The sequence below is a fragment of the Accipiter gentilis genome, chromosome 13, assembly GCF_929443795.1.
Source record: "Accipiter gentilis chromosome 13, bAccGen1.1, whole genome shotgun sequence".
Lineage (NCBI taxonomy): Eukaryota > Metazoa > Chordata > Aves > Accipitriformes > Accipitridae > Astur > Astur gentilis.
The window spans coordinates 4,123,637-4,146,235 of NC_064892.1; the positions used below are offsets into that span (position 1 = coordinate 4,123,637).

Sequence of the window (22,599 nt, forward strand, 5' to 3'; positions counted from 1 at the left end):
TAAGGTCATGGAACAGATCCTCCTGGTAGTTATGTCAACATATATGAAAAGACAGGGAGATGATTAGAGACAGCCAACATGGCTTCACCAAGGGCAGATCGTGCCTGACTAATCTAGTGGCCTTCTGTGATGGAGTGAATGGATCAGTGTACAAGAAAAGAGCTGCTGATGTCATCTACCTGGATTTCTGTAGGGCCCCCCCCCAACATTTTTGCCACTAAAATGGAGAGATGGAGGTTTGACTGATGGACTGTTAGATGGGTAAGGAATTGGCTGGATGTCTGCATCCAAAGAATTACAATGGCTTGATGTCCCTGTGGAAACCACAATGAGTGGTGTCCTCAGAGGTCCATACTTGGACCAATACTATTTAATATCTTCATCAATGACATAGTGGAATTGAGTGCACCCTCAGCAAGTTTGCAGATTACACCAAACGGAGTGGTGCAGCTGAGGAAAGGGATGCCATCCAGAGGGACCTTAGCAAGCTTGAGAAGTGGTCCCATGTGAACCTCATGAAGTTCAAGGCCAAGTGCAAGGTCCTGCACCTGGGTCGGGGCAATCTCCAATATCAGTACAGACTGGGGGATGAATGGATTGGGAGCAGCCCTGTGGAGAAGGGCTTGGGGGTACTGGTGGACAAAAGACTGGACATGAGCTGGAAATGTACACTCACAGCCCAGAAGGCCAACTGTATCCTGGACTGCGTCAAAAGAAGTGTGGCCAGCAGGTCGAGGGAGGTGATTCTACCCTTCTACTTCATCCTGGTGAGACCCTACCTGGAGTACTGCATCCGACCCTGGGGTGGATGGAAGATGTGGCCCTGTTAGAGTGAGTCCCCAGAAGGGTGACGAAATGGTCAGGAAGCTGGAGCACCTCTCCTATGAAGAAGGGCTGAGTTGGGGTTGTTCAGCCTGGAGAAGAGAAGGCTCCAAGGAGACCTTATTTTGTGGCCTTTCAATATATAAAAGGGTCTTATAAGAAAGATGGAGAGAGACTTTTTATCAGGGCCTGTAGTTACAGGACAAGGGGCAATGGTTTTAAACAGAAAAAGGTATATTTAGATAGAATAGAATAGAGTATTTGCACTTTGAAGGGACTTACAACAATCATCTAGTCCAACTGCCTGACCACTTCAGAGCTGACTAAAAGTTAAAGCATGTTATTGAGGGTATTGTCCAAATACCTCTTAAACACTGACAGGCTTGGGGCATCAACCGCCTCTCTAGGAATCCTGTTCCAGTGTTTGGCCAGTAATAAATTCTTTGCAATGAGGGTGGTGAGACACTGGAACAGACTGCCCTGGGAAGTTGTGGATGCCCCATCCCTGGCAGTGTTCAAGGCCAGGTTGAATGGGGCTTTGAGCAACCTGGTCTGATGGAAGGTGTCCCTGCCCATGGCAGGGGGCATTGTACTAAATGATATTTAAAGATCCCATCCACCTCAAACCATTCTATGATTCTGTGAAATGTATCAAAGTCAAACGTTTTTGGAGGATTACCCTTTAAGCATGAAGAGCTCAAAGCATTACGCTTCCGTTTTGTGACTTTTAAACAGCTCTGTCTGGATGAAGAAAACATCAAATATGCCTTTTTCTTCTTCTTTTAATAGAAATAATTAATTTTAGCTCCTGCCACCTACAAAAATCTGTTCTGCTCTTTTCATGGAAGTGTATCTGTTTGTTTTGTTTTGTTTTTTTGAAATGCAGATCTTAAATTCTTTTACTTGCAGTTTTTTTCTTCTCAACTGAGACAGGTTTCAATTTTGTGACATATTTCAGTTAACTCTAAATCAAAGATGATACGATAACACTTCTTCCACTTTTAAAATTCTGCCTACTAAGAGATTTTGTGGTGATTTGTGAAATCTGGCCTTTAAGAAGCTGCATGTACTGTTAAATGAAATGAAGCCTGATATAAGAGGTTTTGTGTAGTTAATCTGTCATAAGGCAGTTATAAATTGTCAGTCTATGGTTTTCCTTCATAGCACAATTCTCTTCCAAAAACAGGTTTTAGGAATGATTTTCCTATAATCCTCATTGTAGTGACTTTGGTTGCTGAGATACATAAGTTGGAAGTAAACATTTGAGCACAAAGGTTAACATGTAAAGTCAATGTTACAAACTTCTTTATCCTTAGGCATTCAGCTACATATTTTATGATGACCCTGTTGTCAACTACAAATATTAAAAACCCATCTGAATATTGCCTTTAAACTTAACTTTTCCATCATGTGTGAATGTGAATGTAGTGGGGAAGAGAACAAATTAATGGTTTTTATATGAGGGGTTTTTTTCTTTCTTTCCTGTAGAATGCTGTGCTGTTAAGAAAGGGGCTGCTTTTCAGAATAACTCTTCTGATGTCTGGAGGGGCCAGTATACTTTATATACGCTGGAGGATTATGGGCACAGGGCCACCGGCTTTCACTGAAGTAGACAACCCAGCTTCATTTGCAGACAGTCTGTTTGTGAGAGTAAGTTATGAAGTGGCTTTTTTCTGGCCAGCTCAGAACATTTGTCTTTGTCATCAAATTGAATTTTCTTTTCTGTGCTTCAAAGAAACAGTACTAAGTGGGCAGTCTTTATGTTTCAAGATGTGTGATGAGTCACCATCACTTGTGCTGCTGTGATGATTTTCTGCAATTTTTTAAAATAGTATACCTTGTATATTCTTTGCATTCAATTTAGCATGCACTGCACACATGGCAGCACATTTCCATTTACTCACTATTTTTCCCATGCATTCAAGGATTTAGCTTTTGCTGGGTTTCATCCCTTCTCCACATACTGTGCTTGACTTTTCATCTGTTCTTTCACAATTGAAGAAAACAGCATAAAGTTCTGGTCTGATGCATTTGGACTATGTCTTGGCTTTATATCTCTGACTGCATTAAGGCTCTTTCTGGAGATGGAGAAAGAAGGGCAAAGACAGTAGGTGCTGTCTTTTGACATTTTCTCCTATTGTAGGAGATTAGTCTTTTTACAGGTGGATATTGGTTGGACAGCACAGAACTGCATTTCCCTGCTCTAAATAGGAGACCCATTTAGCTATGTTTAAAAAAAAATTAAAAATTAATTTCACAGCTGTAAAATAAATGGATATGTAACTAGTTGTAGTATAACAGTGTTTAAGGCCTTTTTATAGTATAAGATGTATTTTGTGATAAGGGAAATGATAGCAGAGAGAAGAACTAAAGTTGCCCCCCCGCCCCCCTTAAGTTTAGTCTCAAATAAATGTTTGTTTTCTGTTTGACTGACAGGCTATAAACTATAATTACTACTATTCCTTGAATGCATGGTTGCTGTTGTGTCCCTGGTGGCTGTGTTTTGATTGGTCAATGGGCTGCATACCCCTCATTAAATCCGTCAGTGACTGGAGGATAATTGCACTAGCAGCACTCTGGTTCTGCCTAATTGGTCTGATATGCCAAGCTCTGTGCTCAGAAGACAGCCATAAGAGAAGGTAAGAGACAGTGATGAATTTTAAATGCCTGGCCAACTTGAGTACAGTATTATTTTGTTAAATCCACTACTGATAATTTTAACAATTCAGTGCAACCAGTGTCTAGCAAATGCAGTTCAAATAAATATTTATAGCTGTCATTACAGTTTTATCCCAATTTGGGCCCATCACTGTACACTGACTAGTGGGAAACAGAGTTGGAGGAGGAGGAGGAGGAAGTGTGGATGGCTGCTTTATTTTTCTCCTGAAATGGCATTTTGAGATCCTTAACACTGTAGGTGGTAAAAAGTAGTATGTGCTCAGAACAGAGTAGGAAATTATGTGTGTTGTTGCCCTTACTTCTTACAAGTCATCATCTCCTTTAATCTTCTCCTAACAATGAAAGAGAGAGCAGATGTGCCTTGAAAGGAGGTAGATAGAAATGCTGGCCATGCCCATACAATAAAAAGTAAAATGCTCACCCATAGTGTCTACTGAGGAAAGAACGTGTGCTTTACTCAAAGGAACTGAAAAATTCATTGTAAACTATTCTGGCTCACTAAGGGCTTCCGTTTAATTTTTCAGGTTCTGTTCCCATGGATTTTATGTAGAATTAATTTCTTAGTTCTTTATAATTTTTCAACAGTTCAATCACAACGAGGTCATTCTGTTGTTCAGTGCTGAATATTTTCTTTTTCTTTTCTGTGGTATTCTGTAATTTCATCTCTTCCCCCTCCTCCTCCCCTCAAATGTTAACACCCCACTTGCCTTCCTTTCTGCTGTTCCTATACTCATTTGCACAGATAAAATCATTTTGCAGAGGGGCTGAATTCTTGCTACAAGCGATGTCATACTTTCTAGTAAAAACACACTCAGTAAGCTTATATTGCTGAACAGCTTTTTAGTAGACAGAAAGTACAGTGAAGGCTAGGACTCTTGGGTATGAGAAAAGACTAAAAGGACATGTCTACATTTAAGTATAGAGATTTATTTGTAATAAATTAGAGTAGAAGACTACCATGCCTGTGGCCTTTATAACAAACACCTGACACAGACCTGGAGTTCTTGTTCCCTTACGTCAGCTCTGTAAAAGTAAGGTACCTCGTCTCAGTTGTCCAAGCTCTATCCATAAAGAGTTCCCTGTTGAGGATTACTTATCCTCACATAGATACCTAAACCAAGGAAGACAAACTGCCCTCGAGAAGTGCCTCTTTCAGCTGACTGTAGAAACAGTGTAGATTACTAACTTTCAAGTGGTTAATCACAATGGATTCTACTATTGATGTATTTGTTAGGAAAACGTGCTCTCAGTAGGATGTATACCTAAGTTTCTTCTTTAACAGTGACCTATATTTTTCCCCTGTTATTGTCTTACTAGTTCCAAAAACAGACAGACAGCTTTTACCATTACCTTTCCTGCCTGTGTATTTTCAATAGGAATGATGTAATTAATGTGTAATTGGGATATTTGCTGGCCTGGAAGCGTGAACATTGCTTTTCTGGAAATTATAGCTAGGGTTTTAAAAGTGCCTGATGGAAGGAAGTGTCATTGGAATTTAACCTGATTAGCTCTCAAAGGCTGCTTTTGAATGCCCTGTTCCATACTCCCATTTTTCTGCAATGTGTAAATAAAGTTTATATGTTAAGTGGAAAAAGGTACTTTTGTTCAAATTTGTGGTTAATTTGAGAATCTGTTTCTTGTTTGCAGAATTCTTACACTGGGACTTGGATTTCTTATTATCCCTTTTCTTCCTGCAAGTAATCTGTTCTTCCGAGTAGGATTTGTTATTGCAGAGAGAGTCATCTACCTCCCCAGTATTGGATATTGTATTCTGTTTACATATGGATTTAGTCTCTTGAGTAAGCAAGCCAAGAAAAAGGTAACATCAAAACAATCAGAAAAGTTGATGATGAAGTGCTTCAACTGAACGGTTTGTTTCTTAACTTGTCTCTCTTTCCTTAAGAAAATTCTTGCTGTGGCAGTACTTGGAATCTTGTTGATAAATGTTATGCGCTGTGCACTCCGCAGCAGTCAGTGGAGGTCAGAAGAACAGCTTTTTAGGAGTGCACTGTCAGTGTGCCCTCTGAATGCAAAAGTAAGTCACTCATGGACTTTTAATCTTTTTTTTTTCTTTTTGTTTTTTAAGTGTTTTGAAATTTGGGATAGAGGAGGTGTTACACGTAGTTAATATATTGTGGTACAGTGTTATCAACAGCGTTGCTTGGTGCAATAATATGACATTGACATGCCGGACACCTAAATTACAGTGGTAGCATAGTCAAAATACCAGACAGTGCAAATTACAATATTGTAATTCAGAACTTGGGGGTGGGAGTGGGAAGGGCAGGGAGAAAGGGGAATACACTTCAGGAAAGGCATCCAGCCAAACTGGATGTACTGCTAATAAAATCCGCTAGAACAATTGTGTGTATAGTCATAGAATGGTTTGGGTCAGAAGGGACCTTAAAGATCATCTAGTTCCAACCCCACTGCCGTGGGCAGGGACACCTTCCGCTAGACCAGGTTGCTCAAAACAAGTTATTACAACAAAATATTGAAAAGAAAGTAAGGAAGCTGCAGCAATGTATTTACCTGAACAATGCCTATGCTATGTTTTTAGAATCCTTTTTGTTTACCTTCCAGTGGTATATATAGCCAACACAACTAAGGGACCAAGCAGCATATCATCAGTGTAATCGCATCTGCTCTTTTACAGTGGCTGAATGGGCTAGAGTCTTCAGACATGGGCACTGAGGAAAACTGCAATATTCCCTGCAAGGCTTAGTGAGGGAACAAGTAAGAGGGTGGGACTGGGTAGGATATTTCACTGAGCTGAACACCAGTGTTTGGCATAGCAGACTGAATCTAGCCTGCCAATAGAGGTGACCTCCACAGCAGTCCTTTGGTAGCTGAGAGCATGATCTGTTGGAGCATACCGCAGAGCCCTGATGTTGTCTGAATTTTAGCAGAGGCTGTCTTTGAAAAGCCTAGGAATAGGAATGCACAGCTTGTCAATAAAAATACATTGATGTTTTAAAAGATTAGATTTCTGTCATCTAGAGTGGTATCTAGACAGTACAGATCAAGACACAGAGTTTAAAAAAGGAACCTGTGAATGTTCAACTTTGCAAAAAGAATGATAAACTTAGCATCTACTGGAATACAAATATGCAGGAGTGAGCTGTAAAAAACATTTATGGCCGATATTTACAACATGGTGATGCCTTTCAATAATCTCAGATTTCAATACATAGAAAAAGAGCTGTTGTATTTTATTGTGTGGCAGTGGTCGGCAACCACCTCCTTTTTAATGATGACCTCAGTATAGCTTGTCTTCTGGATGACAAGCGCATACTATAAATGGAGCAAATGCAGTCTGTTTCTTTGTATGTAACTCCATCCATCTGCCATGGTAAGAGTGCTTTAGACAGATCCACACTCTTTGCCTGTGCTCCAAGTTCCTTGGACTCAAGCCACGTCTGGCTGGGAAGCTGTGTAGCTGTGTTCTCACAGTGCTGTGCTTGAGCCGATAAGCTGTGTGCAAGCTACTGAACTAATGCAGCTGGTTCAAAGCCAATGAGTGTACAGGGAAAATGAGCTTGTGTTTGTCAACATTGGGTCGTGTAGACACGCCTGAGCTGTATTGCTGCTAGTGACAGCTTGCGCAAATGGAAAGCGTGGTGATGTGAACAGGGAGTGTTTTGTAGGCTCACGTTCCAATTTTGCTGAAGGAGTAACTTTAAAATCACAGTAGTAGGGAACTTTTCTAGGCAACAGCATTAGAGTCCGTGTGTGAGAGCCAATCTGTTTTTTTCTTTAGGGATTCAGCTATATTTATTCAATTTTGACAAAGGTAAATGTAAAAATTGGAACTAGGTTCTGTTCTGATCTTCTGTTGTTGTCTTGAAATTGCAGGCTTCCTTTAAAAATGACTCCACAGGACTTTCTTTCAGTGGTCCATTTATTTCAGTGGGAGCCTGATGCAGACCAAAAGATGGAACACAGATAATAGCTTTTTCTTGTTGTTCTTGGAACATCTTTAATATGTGTAATGTGGTCATGCTTGACTTCCCTTATGTAGCAGGGTCCCAGAATCTCCAGGTGTCTCCCAAGGAGCAACAAAAGCTGCAGCTCCTAGTTCATGTTTTGTGGTACAGCTCTACGGCTCTTTTCAATTCTAGATTGTCTGTATGTGAGCAGTGTAGAGTCAACTTAATGCTGAGTAACAAGTAGCTACAGCAGTGTTTTCTCTAATTTCAAGACTCATCTTCTTTAACCATCTCTTTCGATAGAGGTGTGGAAACTGCATTAAATCAGATTGTCTTGCATAGTAGTGAATCTACCCCCTTGAGTGATGGATGCATCTGGTTCAAGAGGTTGAAATTTAGGATCAACTTTGATAAATGTTGCCCGGTGATTTTAAAATTTATTGGAAATAATCAGGTACCATAATGAAGTTACAAAGATTTTTACTTTAAAAAAAAAGTTCACAATAGAGGGTTTTAAACATTTTCAGTATCTTAAAATTTATTTAAAATGTTTAAAATACTTTAAATATCTATGTTATATATATTATATAGAATTTATTTTTTTTCTAAGAGAGAGAAAGAAACATTACAGATCTTGGTTACACATGCCTAGGAGTATGTCACACATTTGAACTTGCATGGTCCCGCACTTAAGATGGTTTCAAAGGTTGTTAGACTGAAACAGTATACATTTTGAATACATTTGGCAGTATTTTTCTTGGCTGAACAGAAGGTGCCTATATATTGATTCCATTTCCTCTTACCACCTTTTTTCATACCGTATAGATTGACTTAATTCATGGAGGTCAGTGGTGATATACACTAGTGTGAGTTAGAACCAGGCCTGTGTTGTTTCTGCTAAAGCAAATTTTGTGAGCAGTTATAGAGACTGTTTTCTCCTGATGTGTTGGTTATATGTTACAGGTAGTTTATAAATTTGGAATATTTCAGTTCTACTAGCTTAAAAGGCTCACTGGATCCAATTTGGCATCTTTTCATTTGATGGCATTATGTTGCAAGTTTATCCTGGACTGCTTTGCTGAAGTACTAGAATATCTAATGACAGGTTATGATAAAAGCATAACTCCTGTTTCACCATATCAGACTACTGGCTTGGATTTATCTCCTTAGCTTTGGATATCTACATCTGAGCAAGTCAGCCAGGCTCCCTTTATAACTGGGGAGGAGAAACTGTCCCTTTTACCACGTGGTTCATCATCACCTTGGACTAAATGACTGACTTAGGCCAGAAGGACTGCACCCTAGATCTGTGTGTTTCTCTCCACTGATGATAGAAGAAGTCCTGACAACTAGAGCAGATGTGGATACATAAGGTTATGTGAGATTTTGCCCTTGCCCTACGGCTGTTCACTATTTCTAGACATTGCTGTATTGCTCCTCACCTTCTGAGGTCATTAAACGTAGTTTCTTTTAATTTTAAAGATTATTCCCCAAAATGCTCATCTTACTGCCTTTTTTTGCCATGTGTTAAGTTACTGTTGGAAGTGCCGAGTTACTTTTTCTCAGCTTTTAGCAAAGCCATGGCAGTTTTTAAAAATCCAGAGATCATCTTTATTTCTGGATTACTTCCTCTAATTGATTATCTAAATAAAGTTTTCAGTTGCATTGTTAAATACATGGGAAATAGCCACTATTTTTCTTTTCCTAGATTTGAAATAACTGAATTGAAATGATTATAAATTGTTAATATTCTGTATGTAATCTCTACATTCTCCTTGCTACTGGCTTTTCTTTAAAGCATAGAAATTAATAAACATAATTTTTAAAAAGCTATTTCAGTAGCAACTTTTCTGCAGTAATAAACAAGGAAGTTATGATACTTACAACAGAATGTGTTACTAACCAGTGTGCCTTGACATACTAAGGGTAGTGACTTTGTACTTGATGCTTTATGCAAACTGTAATTATTATAGGTACAAGTTTGTCAAAGACAAGCTATGCTAATACTGAAAATGTACAACAGAATTTGGGAGATTGCTTTCTATACTTTCTTAAAAGGTCTTGTAAAGCCTCTTTGTGGCAGACAAGATTTAGTGCTGTTTAAAGATTTATGAAACTGATCTAGAGAGCATTTCCTTCAGATATTGAGAATTTCTTTCTAGGCTATATATTAAAAGGGGATTATCTTCTGTAGAATTTACCTTAAGTGCTGTGGGCTATGTTTATAGGGGCTATCTGCAGTGTTTTGCCACATAGATACCATTTTAGATATCAATTTTTTTTATATATAAGCTCAGTCATGCAGAAGAACCTTTAGACAACATTAGCTGCACAAATAAAATGTGAAGATCAAAAGGCTTTGTTTTATTATTAATTTCAAAACAATTTCAGTAGTAAAGAGAAGAGTGTTTGATGAAAGAAGTTGGCATTGAACAGAAGCATCTGCATGTTTCTGTAGAAATTTTGACATCTGTGCTTTGCTTCCATCCTTTTCAGCAAATATTCATATTTGCTGAAAAGATGATTATACACATCTAGGAAGAGAGAGTAAAAAAGTTGGTAATAGGGGTGCTCCAACTGAGGGAGTATACCTCCTAGAAGATATTACTACGTTTCAATTTCTTCCTACACTGCTTTGACAAAAACAAACAAGCAAACAAAAAGTCAGTTTGACAGTAATTTTGGTTTTGTACAGGAAAATATAATTTTTTTTCTCTTCCTCATTTAAATGTGTGTGCACATTTGATCACTTAAATAAGAGTTCAAGCACTAAGTGTGTCTAATACACAATAATATACAGTGCTTTTGCTTTTCTATACTGACTTCTTAGGCCAATTGAGGTATTAAGAACAGACAAACACATGGAGCCAATTCTTTGGCTTGGCTGTGGTGCCATGGTTGTGTTAACTTTAAACAATGCATGCCTATGGAGATCAACTAGGTTCTACCCTAGGGTATTTTTACCTAATTGCCCTGATTTTGGAGAATACTGGGTTGTTATGGATCCCTGAGAAACGTTCCTTTTAGAGCTATTACTGTGAAGTAATTACCTGTTTAAGATTGATAGAGGAGCATGTGGGCTTAATGTAATACGTCATTTCCAGTTAGTATCTATCTTTAATCATTTAATAACAAAATGCTATGTCTGCTCTTAAATGCTTAATCAGGAAAGGAAAACCCTCCCTCCCAGGCTGGCATGCACAATATCTTTTAAAGGCAGAAGAACCACATCTCTAGAGATGAAATTTAAACCATCACACTGGCTCCTCACTTTTAAAGGCCAGACTCTTCCTGCCCATTGGTATGTGGAAAGTACTTGTGTCCCCATGTTGTGCAGGTAGGGCTCACGGGAGAAGTCGAGGAGAGTTACAGCCTTGTGCTTAGCGGAGGGCGGGTGGTTATTGTAGGCTTGTTTTGGGGGAGCAGAGCTGAAGGCTGATCTTGGCAGCTCTCTGTCATGGCCAGTGAAGTGAGAGACGTGGCTGTACGGCACAACTCACCTGCGCCTCCCAGATGAGTGTGTATGCCTGGAAACCTGCTGCTGACTCGGTTCTTAAGAGCAAGATCTATTATAATCCATTGTAGAGCTGGTTTTGTCACTGGATAATTACAGTACGCTGAAAAGTTCTTTCGATATGTTTGGTTTAGTTTTTCTTCTCTTCCCATCTCTGTCGCCGCCATATTAAGGGGAACTAAAGCTACAATTTCGCTTGAAGGAAAATTGGGAACCTGACATAGAACGAGAAGCTCTTCCTTTTCAGCGGTATTGTATAGAAACATCATTTCCTTTCACACGGAAGTTATATGTGAGGACAGAAGAAATACACCATCGAAAATGCTAATAGTTTATTTAAATAGTTTTCCTATCAGTTTTAATAAACTATAGTACATCTTTTTAGTTCAGTTCACAAAACATACATGTACACTTAATATTTTATTTGATGTTTTGACTTGAGGGAATTGATATCTCCCAGGTTTCTGCAGTCTGCGCAATTCTGTTTACATGAGAAAAATATTCTTTCTGCTGCTGCTTTTGAAATAGAAATGCATATGAAGAAGTTACATGTTTCAAAAAACAGCTGACGTGAAATACTGAGTGGTTGGCGTATACCAAGTTTTTTCTCATATGCTCTGTCCCCAGTCTTTAATCAAAATGTCTTTTTTCAGTAATGCTTATGACTTTTGTAAAACATTAAAAAAAAAACAAACCAACAACACTTTTCTAAAGCTTCTTAAAGAAAAAAATTGAATCACGTTAAATGTAATCTTGTTTGCTGATATTAAAATGTGAAGTCAGGTATTTTAAGGGCTAATATACATTATTGAGTGAAATCTTTCCAAATGTCTTCTGTTTTGCCACAGTTTATCTTTTATCTGGAAACACAGCAAAATTTAATAACCTAATTTACTCTGAATAAATTTTGAGTCTGTAAACTTCAGCATATATAATCAGAGCAATCCAGTTTAGTAAGAATGTTATCATACTGTGCTGAAAAATTTCTGGAAGAGATATACAAATAGAATTCAGTCCTAAGAAACATCTTTCAGGGTGTATCATTTTACTTGAATGACTCCTGGGAAAACAATGCTATTCTGTCTTTTTTTTTTTTTTTTTTTCTTTTTGACACCGTCAACTGATCTTTATGAATGGCTATGTCTTGATATAAAGGTACCATTCCATTGTTTCTTTGGCATGGGCCTTGTCATATTTTTATGAATGTACAACAGAAGTGCCTGGATTTGTTTTTCCTGGAAGCTGTGCCAGAACTGGTTTTATGGGATGCTGAATTTGTGCACTATTTTTTTATATCTTGCAGCCTGAGGAGCTGCTTCTGTGTATGTATGCTTAGTAAGCTTTATAGCATCTTTCTCTCTGTAAAACCAGTGAAACTACTTTTTTGCTCATTCTAGAAAGCACGGAAAATGCTTTTAACTGTATTTGTTGATGGTATGTTACTGCATAGTCACAATTATATAGAGATGGAATTCAACAATTAAATATCATAACAACTAGGTTCAAACATAATTGTGTGTGCTGGATCAATAGGTCCCAAGTATTGTGCCAAATGCAATTAGGATTTTTTCCTTTGATGGACACATGAGATAAAATCCTTTCTTGAATGTAGAAGGTGAGTTAGAGTTATCTAAATGTATTACAAACCTATCCTTTTGTACTTCAATCTGAAGTAATTCCTGCATAGTGTTTTTGAAAAGATTTAATTTAGATTTTCAAAGTATGGAAGAAATTACAGTGTGTGTTTGTTTTAGATGAAGTATATACAATTTGATTTCAAATAGGTAATTTAAATAATCAGTTCTGATCTAGTTGCTGAGAAGTCTGTTTTCAGGAGTCAGTACTCACAGTACTTTTCTGCTATTTCTAAACTTGATTCTTCCCTTTGACCAGGTAATGTAGTCTTCTGAGTTTTCTCTTAAAGCAGGATTTGAGATATCTTCCACCTCAGATTTGTCCTGAAATACATTTATTCCTATCTAGGCCTTGCCATAAGTTCAGATGATGCATCTTCTTCCCTGTGGCTATATCTCAAAGCTCTAGATCCTTCCTTCATTCTCTACTTTTTAACAGGCAAGGTCTCCAACATGTTGCTATACATGTTATTTTTATTTCAGAAATGCTCTTTGATGCATTTTTATCCCAAGACAATAGCAGCATATGTCTGTGTTTGTTTTTGAAATAAGGAGCTTAGTTTTTCTGTTAATGTTGAGCTTCTGCTAGTTTATGCTATAGTGAAAGTAAAGTTTAATCAACACTTACATTGCTGTAGTGTTTCTTCTGCTATGATGGATTTAATTTGAGTCAGACTTTCTCTCACTTATCTGACAAATACATGAAATGAAGAGCAGGAAGTCTCCATATAAAGAGTCTTGTGGAAAGTGTGGTGACCTCATTTATAAAATCAGGAAGTGAATAATCTTTCTTAAATAGCTGGAACAGGTAAACTGATTTATTAATTTATTCCTCAGATTTTTTCTTGCTCTCTTCATTGTATGTATTGTCCAATCTTAAGTATCTGCCTCCAGCAAAAGTCAGCAGTGAATGACGCAAGTGCTGACTGTTTCTATTTGGAGTAAGAATTTTTAGCAACTTGGCTCCACAAAATATCTGACTGTATAGCATCTGGTAGAATGTTCATCTGTTTTCAGGTGCACTACAATGTTGGCAAAAACCTGGCTGACAAAGGAAATCAAAGTGCTGCAATCAAATACTACAGAGAAGCTGTAAGGTATTAGGAATTTTACTGCTTTAATGAACTATCCTAAAATTGCTTTCATGTGTAACATGAAGAAAATGCTTAGGTATTCATTCTCATGATCTGCAGCATTGCAGAGCTAGCAATTTGCATACAGTAATACGTGTCCCATACATAATAATCATCTCTTAAATTTTAAATTTTAGGTTGAATCCTAAATATGTACATGCCATGAACAACCTTGGAAATATTCTGAAAGAAAGAAATGAGCTCCAAGAAGCAGAGGAGTTGCTGTCCTTAGCTGTACAAATACAGTATGTTTAGAACAATGCTAAACCAAGTTTTGCACCATCTGAGCAGAAATGATACAAAAGGATCCTGTGTTCCAAATGCTCAATTGTCCTCTCTCTTGGTTTTTTTCCCCAACTTGTCCAGACCTGATTTTGCTGCTGCATGGATGAATCTAGGAATAGTACAGAACAGTTTAAGAAGGTTTGAAGAGGCAGAGCAAAGCTACTGGACAGCAATTAAACACAGGAAAAAATACCCAGATTGTTACTACAATTTAGGGCGGTTGGTAAGTGCTTTTGAATAAATGATAGATGTGACAGGAATCTTTGTCTGTGTGTGTGTGTGTGTGTAATTCCACTGTACTGTTAAATGCTGAGAGTTATTCCAGTTTGCTTGATTTGTAGTTCAGGGTGAATTCATATTTTTGGTAGCTTTTCCTGTTGCTTTCCCAGTATACTTCCTTCCATACAACCTGTGGTAGTCCTACTTTTTCCTATAAAGAGGTATAAACAAAAATATAGATTGTGGTCTTTTGTTCAAAAGATATTAATAATTTCCCAATATTAGACTGTTTTGCAGTCATTAGTATGTTGTTAGGTAGTAGAACTATGCCCCAAAAAAATCCAGTTAGGTTCTTGGAAATATTGATATTAAATATTTACTTATTCTCCTGTGTAGATTTCTAAATTGTATGCTAGTTTTCTTCCCTATCCTATTGGTACATGTGTATTTGAAAACAAGCCTGGCTCCAAGAGAAAAGCAGGGTAAAATTAGTATATAGCACTTTATCTTCCATACTACCATAGTATTCTCTTCGCATTTCTTATTTTTGTCTATAAAAACAAGTTCTACTAGAATAGAGTGAGACATTAACAACTCTTTAGTGTTTGTAGTGCATGATAGAAAAGTAAAGCCAATCAGAGTGAAACTACTGGGTCTTTCTTTCTTTTTAGTATGCAGATTTGAATCGCCATGTAGATGCATTGAATGCATGGAGGAATGCTACAGTTCTGAAACCAGAGCATAGTTTGGCTTGGAACAATATGATTATATTGCTTGATAACACAGGTATAAGCCTATTTGAATGTTTTAATGAATAACTCAGTGTCTAGCAATACTTAAAGCTTTATCTGTATTTATGTAAAAGGAGTTCTGCCTCTTTTTTGGCTACCCAGACACTCTGTAAAAATATAAGAATACCTTCTGACTCAGTGGTTTTAAAGCGTCACTTGAAATCTATCCCATAAATTGAATTTCTGATCCTTATTTGAAATGCCATCATTGTGCAAGCATGTTTGTATTATAGACCAAACTTCAGAACCTTTGAATCTGTGCTTTGTTGTTCTTCTGAAGGTGTTATCTGTTAAAAACAAAATGGAGGTTTTCTATTGTCTTATTCTGCGGGATTTTACGTTTGTGTGATGTGTGATGCCTGGTTTTCTTTAAAAATGCCTGTAATCAGCTATTCATACAATATGCGTGCTTGCAGCATGTAAAGTAACTAATAAAGCTGTGTTAAAAGATGCCTTCTCTTTTTCTACTGCATGGGCTCCCAGGCAATCTAGCTCAAGCAGAAGCAGTTGGAAGAGAGGCCCTGGAATTAATACCTAATGATCATTCCCTCATGTTTTCGTTGGCAAATGTACTGGGGAAATCACAAAAATACAAGGTAAGTAACTAGAGCTTTCTGAGTGTTGCATTTTGAGTTTGGTTGGGGTTTTTCCTGTTTAAACTCTGTAAGTTTTTTGTAGGAACTGTTTGAGGAGGTCATTGTAGACTGTGACTTTGATACAGGTTTCAATGCCCATTTCTGTCACAGTACTGCTGTGTGATTCTGGCCTAAGTTCGTCCCACCTTATATTAGGTGGGTTACGAATGTTGCTGCCCTCAACTGTCAGTGGTCAGTGGAGGGAAATAGGCTCTTAAGCACACTAGAGGGCAGTTAGGGTCTTGTATTGCTTCACTGTCGACACAAAGAGCAAGCTCTCATTTAGAGGCCTTGGTTCAGGGACTAAAATTAGATGTGACATGCTAGTCCTTGTGCTTTTGGTATGTAAAGGAAGCAAGGTTTACCATTACCAATATGAATTCTAGCCTCTTTGCCTCAGACGCTATCTAAAATAGAGATGCAATGCGCAGTTTTGCTAATCTCAGATTGAGGATGGGATACCTGGGTAATCCCAGAATATTATGAGAAAAAGTCCATACATGGAGCAATGTATTGAACTTTCTCTTAGATGCAGTGGACCAGCCTGTGAGTGGTACCTCAACATTAGCTATTTATATTTACAAGTAGTAAATGTAGTGGAACAGATAAGAACGAGTTATTTTCTAAAAGGAATCGTATGAGCTGACAGAGAATAAATCATACACAGTTAATATATTTGGTTGTTTTAATTGACTCCATAGTCACTGATTTATGCATGTGATATGGACAAATTAATAATCAAGGAATTTTGGGTATTCCTCAGAAAAATGTCATTTCCTGAACTATGGCTTTTTCATAGTGATTATGTTAGCAGTACTGAAGGAACATGCTCAGTATATGCAAAGTAAGAAGATTTTATGATGTGAAACTTATCAGAATAGAAACATTTTTCCACCAATTACTGTGTCCACTTAAATTTCTACAGTCTTGTTCAGCTGTGGAGTCATGACCTGTCCACATGTGAAGCCAGGGCCTGTGACAGCCCAGCGCTTGCTTTTGTTGTGTTAGTGATGCTGTTAGGCACCCCATTACTGTGTCTCTAGACTGGCTGGGTTTTTTTCTGTACACTCTTATTTCTTTTCTCTCTCCACCTGAGACATAAAATATGTATTTTAGGTTACTTTAACAAAGTTCCAGAAGGATACAAATTAACATCCCGAATGTATAAGGGATGAGATTATGGAGGAGGTAATTGCTAGGATTATTTTGGTGAGTCATGACTGTGAAAGAATAGAGGATTGTATAGTTATTCATCAAGAAGAGTATGCAGCATGACAGAATAAAGAGCATTTATAATGAAATAAGTGGGGAAAAAAAAGTTGAAAACAAGCTAGAAAACTTCTCCAAGTGTAGGAGAAACAAGTCTGTCTTAGTGGATTTAAAAAATAAAAAAGGAGGTAGTGATTTTGATTGCTAGCTCTGAAAGGTCATTATGCTGCAGGGGAATGTGTTGGAGGCAAAGTAGAAATGATAGTGGGGAAAAATGAAGCTTTCAAGTCAGCATCCTGAATAAAGCAAAAGGAGCAGTGGAGCCCAGGGAAGAAAGCAGGGGAGCCAGTGAGTGTTTTAATAGTTCAATATGGAGTAGTAGGTTTGCGTCGAGCAAAAAACTTAACTAGTCACTTGAAATTGATGGGTTGTAATGGGGAGAGCAAGTTAAGGGTTTGATCTCAGCAGTTGTATTTTGCATCACCTGGAAGGAGGAGATACAGGGGGGGGTTAAGTGGGAGATTGCTAAATGACAATAAAAAGCATGGAAAATTCAGATTTCTTGGCCACCCCCTCACGATGTAAAAACAGAGAAGTGGATGGCTCGTTAAGGATTTTTATTGAGTGTTTGGGATGGGAGGGGAGGAGGAGGGGATGGAGGTAATTTTCAGAGGGCTGCCTGGCTGTGTCTGATGTGCTGTATAACCTCAGGCAGTTCATTTATTAGGTTACTTGTTATGTGTCTGTATAAAAGTTGTTACTGTATTGGCTCTGTTGCTGTAAAGTAAGATTTGTTCTAGGATTTTTTGTTATCTCTTATTTTAAAAGACATTAAGTCAAAAAGGTTTTACTATGTTATGAGATATTTCCTTCCAATAAGCACACAATATTCTCCTTCAGTTTCAAATGCACTTTGATTTTCAGCAGAAGATGGTTTTCCTAAGGGACCAAAAAAAACCCCAAACCTTTATGATTTCTGTTTGTATCTAGTCATGAATGATTTATTGTTCCAGAAACAATAGCGCATAAAGGATGAGCTGTTTTGGTGGTTTTGTTTTGTTTTTTAATTAACATCTGTTATACCAAGTTAGAGTTCTCCTTTAAATGCTTGTCCTTGTCACAGTGTGTGAAGAGCCAAGCTATCTTTAGTTCATTGAAAAATATGTATGCTGTATTTTTGTTATGTATAAATTTATGCTTTTTCTGTAAAAAGTAAAATAAATTGAAACCATTCAGCATCTTTTGTATTTGAAATAAAGCCAGGCTACAGTTTTGTGCTGTGGCCTTGGCGGCAGATGGAATGCAGTGTGCTTACCCAAAGCCTCTGCTATATGCAGTGTGCAAGTTTCTTGGCAACACTTGAAGATTTGGCAAGATAGAGCAATTTGAAATATCACTGATGTATATTTACTCCATATATCTACAGTAATATAAATATGATGCACCTTAAATAGCCTTTAATCAGCCAGGATGCTTCTACTAGCTGCTGAGCAAAGTAGCGGTGATTAAAATGTTTTCAGCATGCAGTTGAAGATGTATGGTAATGGCAGCCAACTCTGAGAATCTATTTTATTAAATTTTCTGGGAACACATTGCACATGTCCCATTGTGGTTCAGCAGTGAAAGCATGAGTCCATACATTAGGTGCTTCTCTGTGTAGGTGGCAAATTTTAGGCATATGACTGAATTAACTGGACAGCCCATCTTTCACTTTGCTGTTAACCTGCTGTCGTGGTTTAACCACCTGCCCAGTGAAGAAAGCAGAGATTTACTTATTAGACCAAAATACTAAAATTTGCAGTGGAAAAAAATACAACTTTGTGGGGCTTCTGATTACTAAATGCTTTCAAGTGGCAATCCACTGTTGATGTTTTTAGGCTTGGATGGTTATATGAAAAGAGGAGGTTGTTTTGCAACACCGCCAGACTTGCCAAATGCTTGAGTCTCAGTATGTTTCTCAGGTGACTGAGTTAAAATCATATAATAATTTTGACTGGAAGGGACGTCCAGAGGTCATCTAGTCCAACTGCTGACACAAACCAGGGCCATCTCCAGTTGAATCTTGAACACTTCTATGGATGGAGATTCTAAAACCTCTCTGGACAGCACCTTCCACTGCTTGACCATCCTTACGATAAAAAAAAAAAAAAAAATTGTTTCCTTTTATCTAATTGGAATTTCCCGTATGCCAGCTTGCATCCACTGTGTCTCATCCCGTCTCACAGACTTGTGAAAAGAGTCTGTCTCCATCTTCTCTATATCATCTGGTCAGGTAGTTGTAGATAGCAATAAGGTTTCCCCTTCATCATCTCTTCTGAAGGCTGAAGAGATCCAGTTCTTTCAGCTGCTCCTTGTATGTCTTGTGCTCCAGCCCCTAACTATCTTGGTGGCTCTCTGCTGGACTCACTAAAGTATTTCCATGTAATGGAGAGCCCCAACCTGAACACATACTCCAGATGTGGTCTTGCAAGTGCTAAGAGAGGAGAAGGATTACTTCCCTGGACCTGCTGGCTGTACTTCTACTTATTACAGCCCAGGATGTGGTTGCTTATCTTTCTGTGAGGGTACACTAATGGCTTTTATTCAATTTGCTGTCTACCAGGCCTACCAGATTAATTTCTGTAGAGCTGTTTCCTAGACAGTTGCCTCCCAACCTGTACTTTTGCATGGGGTTATCCCATCCCAGATGCAGGACTTTGCATTTACTCTTGTTGAACTTCATGAAATTCCTGCAGTCCAATCCTGTTCAACATCTTCGTTATTGATCTGGATGATGGGGCAGAGTGCACCCTCGGCAAGTTTGCAAATGAGACAAAACTGGGAGGAGTGGCTGATATGCCAGAGGGTCACGATGCCATCCCGAGGGACCTCGGCAGGCTGGAGGAATGGGCTGGTAGGAAGCTCACACAGTTCAACCAGGGGAAGTGCAAAGCCTTGCAGCTGGAGAGGCACAGTACATGCCAGGAGCCACTCAGCTGGAAAACAGCTTGGCAGAAAAGCACCTGAGGGTCCCGGTGGACACCAGATTGATTGAACATGAGCCAGCAATGTGCCCTTGTGGCAAAGAAGGCTAACAATATCTTGGGTTGTGGTAGGAGTGTTGCCAGCAGGTTGAAGGAGGTGATCCTTCCTCTCTAATAGTGGGGCCACACTGTAGTCCTGTGTCCAGTTCCCAGAGAGCCATGGACATACTGGAGAGAGTCCACCAAAGGGCCACTAATATGATGAAGGGACTGGAGCATCATTCCTGTGGGGAAAGGTTGAGCCTGGAGAAGTCAAGCCTCAGGCAGAGGATCTCAATGTATATAAATACCTGAAGGGAGGGTGCAAAGAAGATGGAGCCAGGCTCTTTTCAGTGGTGCTGAATGACAGGATAAGAAGGAATAGGCCCAAACCAAAACAAGGGATGTTCCCTCTGAACATCAGGAAATGCTTTTTTACTGTGACTGTGACTGTGACCGAACACTGGCACAGGTTGCCCAAAGAGGTTGTGGAGTCTCCATCCTTGGAGATGCTGCCTGGACATGGTTCTGGGCAGCTGGCCCTGCTTGAGCAGGGAGGGTGGACCAGCTGACTTCCAGAGGTCCATTCCAACCTCAACCATTCTGTGATTCCTGCTAGTCCATTTCTCTGTCCTGTCCAGGACCCTCTGAATAGCAGCTCTCCCCTCCACTGTATTGACCATTCCCTCCTCTTAGGTGCTATCTGTAGTTTTTGGAAGTGCTTTCAGTGCCATCATCCAAAACATTCACGAAGACACTAAATAGTATGAGTTTCAGAGACCAATGCATCCAGGAACTTTAATAGTCTGGGTATGAGAATGCTCGAGATGCTGCTTATGCCAGGGAAAAGCAATGCTAAAACTTGCACTATGGAGTCATATACTCCCTAAATTTCCAGACATCTGGATCCCTTGTTCACTCCTATCCAAGAATTTCTTCTCCTGAAACAGGATGCCCTGCAAAAGGATTTGTCAAGAACCCTAGGGTTTGTATTTTCCTTGACCAGAGAAGATGAAGGCACTTTCTGCATCAGTCTCTCTTGGCTTGAGAGTGGCAGCCTGAGCTGTGCTCAGCAATGTTTTGAAAGGAGCATGTAGTTTGGGTTTGAATTTGGACATACTGGGAAGCTCTTAAGACACTCAAAGTTGAGTGACTCAATCTTGACATCAGAAATTTCTTGTCCCCTGAGGGACCCTTACAGAGACTTATTTCATGCTTCACTTGAGAAGATGGTGGAACCAAAAATCTGGCTGACAGGTTTTCTTTTTCAGTAGAGCCTGTGTTGTATTTTGTGGATATAAGTAATAAAAGCTTAGCGCAAAGGAAAGGTCTTTTCCCCAGGTTATTGTTCTCACATACCTCAGACAGCAAGTATGTGCATTCAGACAGAAGCCTACCACATTGAGGTAATTTTATCTTCAGGTCATTTGCATTGAAACTGAATGGGCAACTTTCCCTAAAACACAGCACAGCATAGAACTCTATGTAAAATTCACTCCTAAAATATCTAAACTTACATGCAAGTGAGTAAATATGCACCATTTGGATTGGGGGGAGTGTATCTTTTTAAACGTCTGCAAGAAATATGCTCTGGAACAGAAGTATCTATATTAGCAGCTAGTCTGGGAAAATAAAAATGTTTGAATTGGAGAATAAATTTAGCCATAAATTGTTCTCTGAATATTTGGTGAGGGAGCTCAGGTTTTCTAAGTAGTACTCAGATATCAACAGTCCCGAGAATACATACTGCAAGTGGGAATATGGAAAAGATAACTTGTGAGGAAATGTGAGGAATGTTTCAGTTGGCTTGATTTTTTTTTTTTTAAGTAACAGGCACTCACATACTCTTCATTGAGAACCATGTTGAAACATCTGTTTGAAAGGGGTTTATGGGAATGCCCCCATTTTAAATGCTAAAAATTATTTTAAAGGGAAAGGTGTCTAAAAGCAGTCTGTTCAGACACTGAATTATATTATCCCTAACTTGATTGAATAACTGTGGAAAACTTCAGTAGTAATGTTTGAAAATATTGTAACTATGCAAAAAAAAAAAAAAAGTAAGTAAACTGCTTTGCAAACATCACTAGTGCTTAATAGCTATCTGCTAAAATAACAGCAGCCTGTGAAAGCATGGCAATTATTTGTAGCATTATTACTGTTTTCTGGAGGCTGTAGCCACCTGAGATACAGGATCACACAGACTTAGAATATATATATGGTGGTATCATATAGATATGGCATAATTTGGGTGGGGTTTGAATTACAATCGTGGGTAAGCTTTGCATTATTTTATATACTGCAAGAGTAGACTGTCCTGTTGACTTGTTCTTCTAAATTATTCAGGAATCTGAAGCTTTGTTCCTCAAGGCAATTAAAGCCAATCCAAATGCTGCCAGTTATCATGGTAATTTGGGTAAGAGCCTTTCTAACTCTTATCAGCTGTATTGTTTGTTTGCTTCGAATTCATTGTGTGTAAAAAGAAAAAGCAACCTTTTGAGCCTTCTTCCTGCTGGGCAGGTTCCTATTTTACTTGGTAGAAAAACTGCCAGCCAGAAGAACAGGGCACTAAACCAGAAAAGCTGTCACATGATATGACAGATCAAGAGGGCTGCACAATCCAGCCCAGAGGTAGCTGCACTTCAGTGTCTGCAAATTGGTTCATTTATGCTATGCTTGTAACCTGCAATGAGCTCACCAGATAAGAGCTGCCATTTGTGGCTGCAATGTAATTCATTCCTTCATCATTC

The 22,599-nt window shown here is 38.7% G+C and overlaps 1 protein-coding gene across 4 annotated transcripts in view; it reads left to right on the plus strand.

Annotated features, from left to right (window-relative positions):
- TMTC4 (transmembrane O-mannosyltransferase targeting cadherins 4) overlaps positions 1-22,599 on the plus strand; it is a 59,157-nt gene that overhangs the window by 31,130 nt on the left and 5,428 nt on the right. For all 4 annotated transcript variants that reach the window (XM_049815970.1, XM_049815969.1, XM_049815971.1 and 1 more), the window contains 10 exons: positions 2,311-2,472; positions 3,259-3,461; positions 5,149-5,320; positions 5,405-5,536; positions 13,596-13,675; positions 13,849-13,956; positions 14,078-14,219; positions 14,887-15,001; positions 15,490-15,602; positions 22,196-22,265. In XM_049815970.1, the coding sequence (XP_049671927.1) occupies positions 2,311-2,472; positions 3,259-3,461; positions 5,149-5,320; positions 5,405-5,536; positions 13,596-13,675; positions 13,849-13,956; positions 14,078-14,219; positions 14,887-15,001; positions 15,490-15,602; positions 22,196-22,265 (1,297 nt within the window). The remainder of the gene's footprint in view (positions 1-2,310; positions 2,473-3,258; positions 3,462-5,148; positions 5,321-5,404; positions 5,537-13,595; positions 13,676-13,848; positions 13,957-14,077; positions 14,220-14,886; positions 15,002-15,489; positions 15,603-22,195; positions 22,266-22,599) is intronic.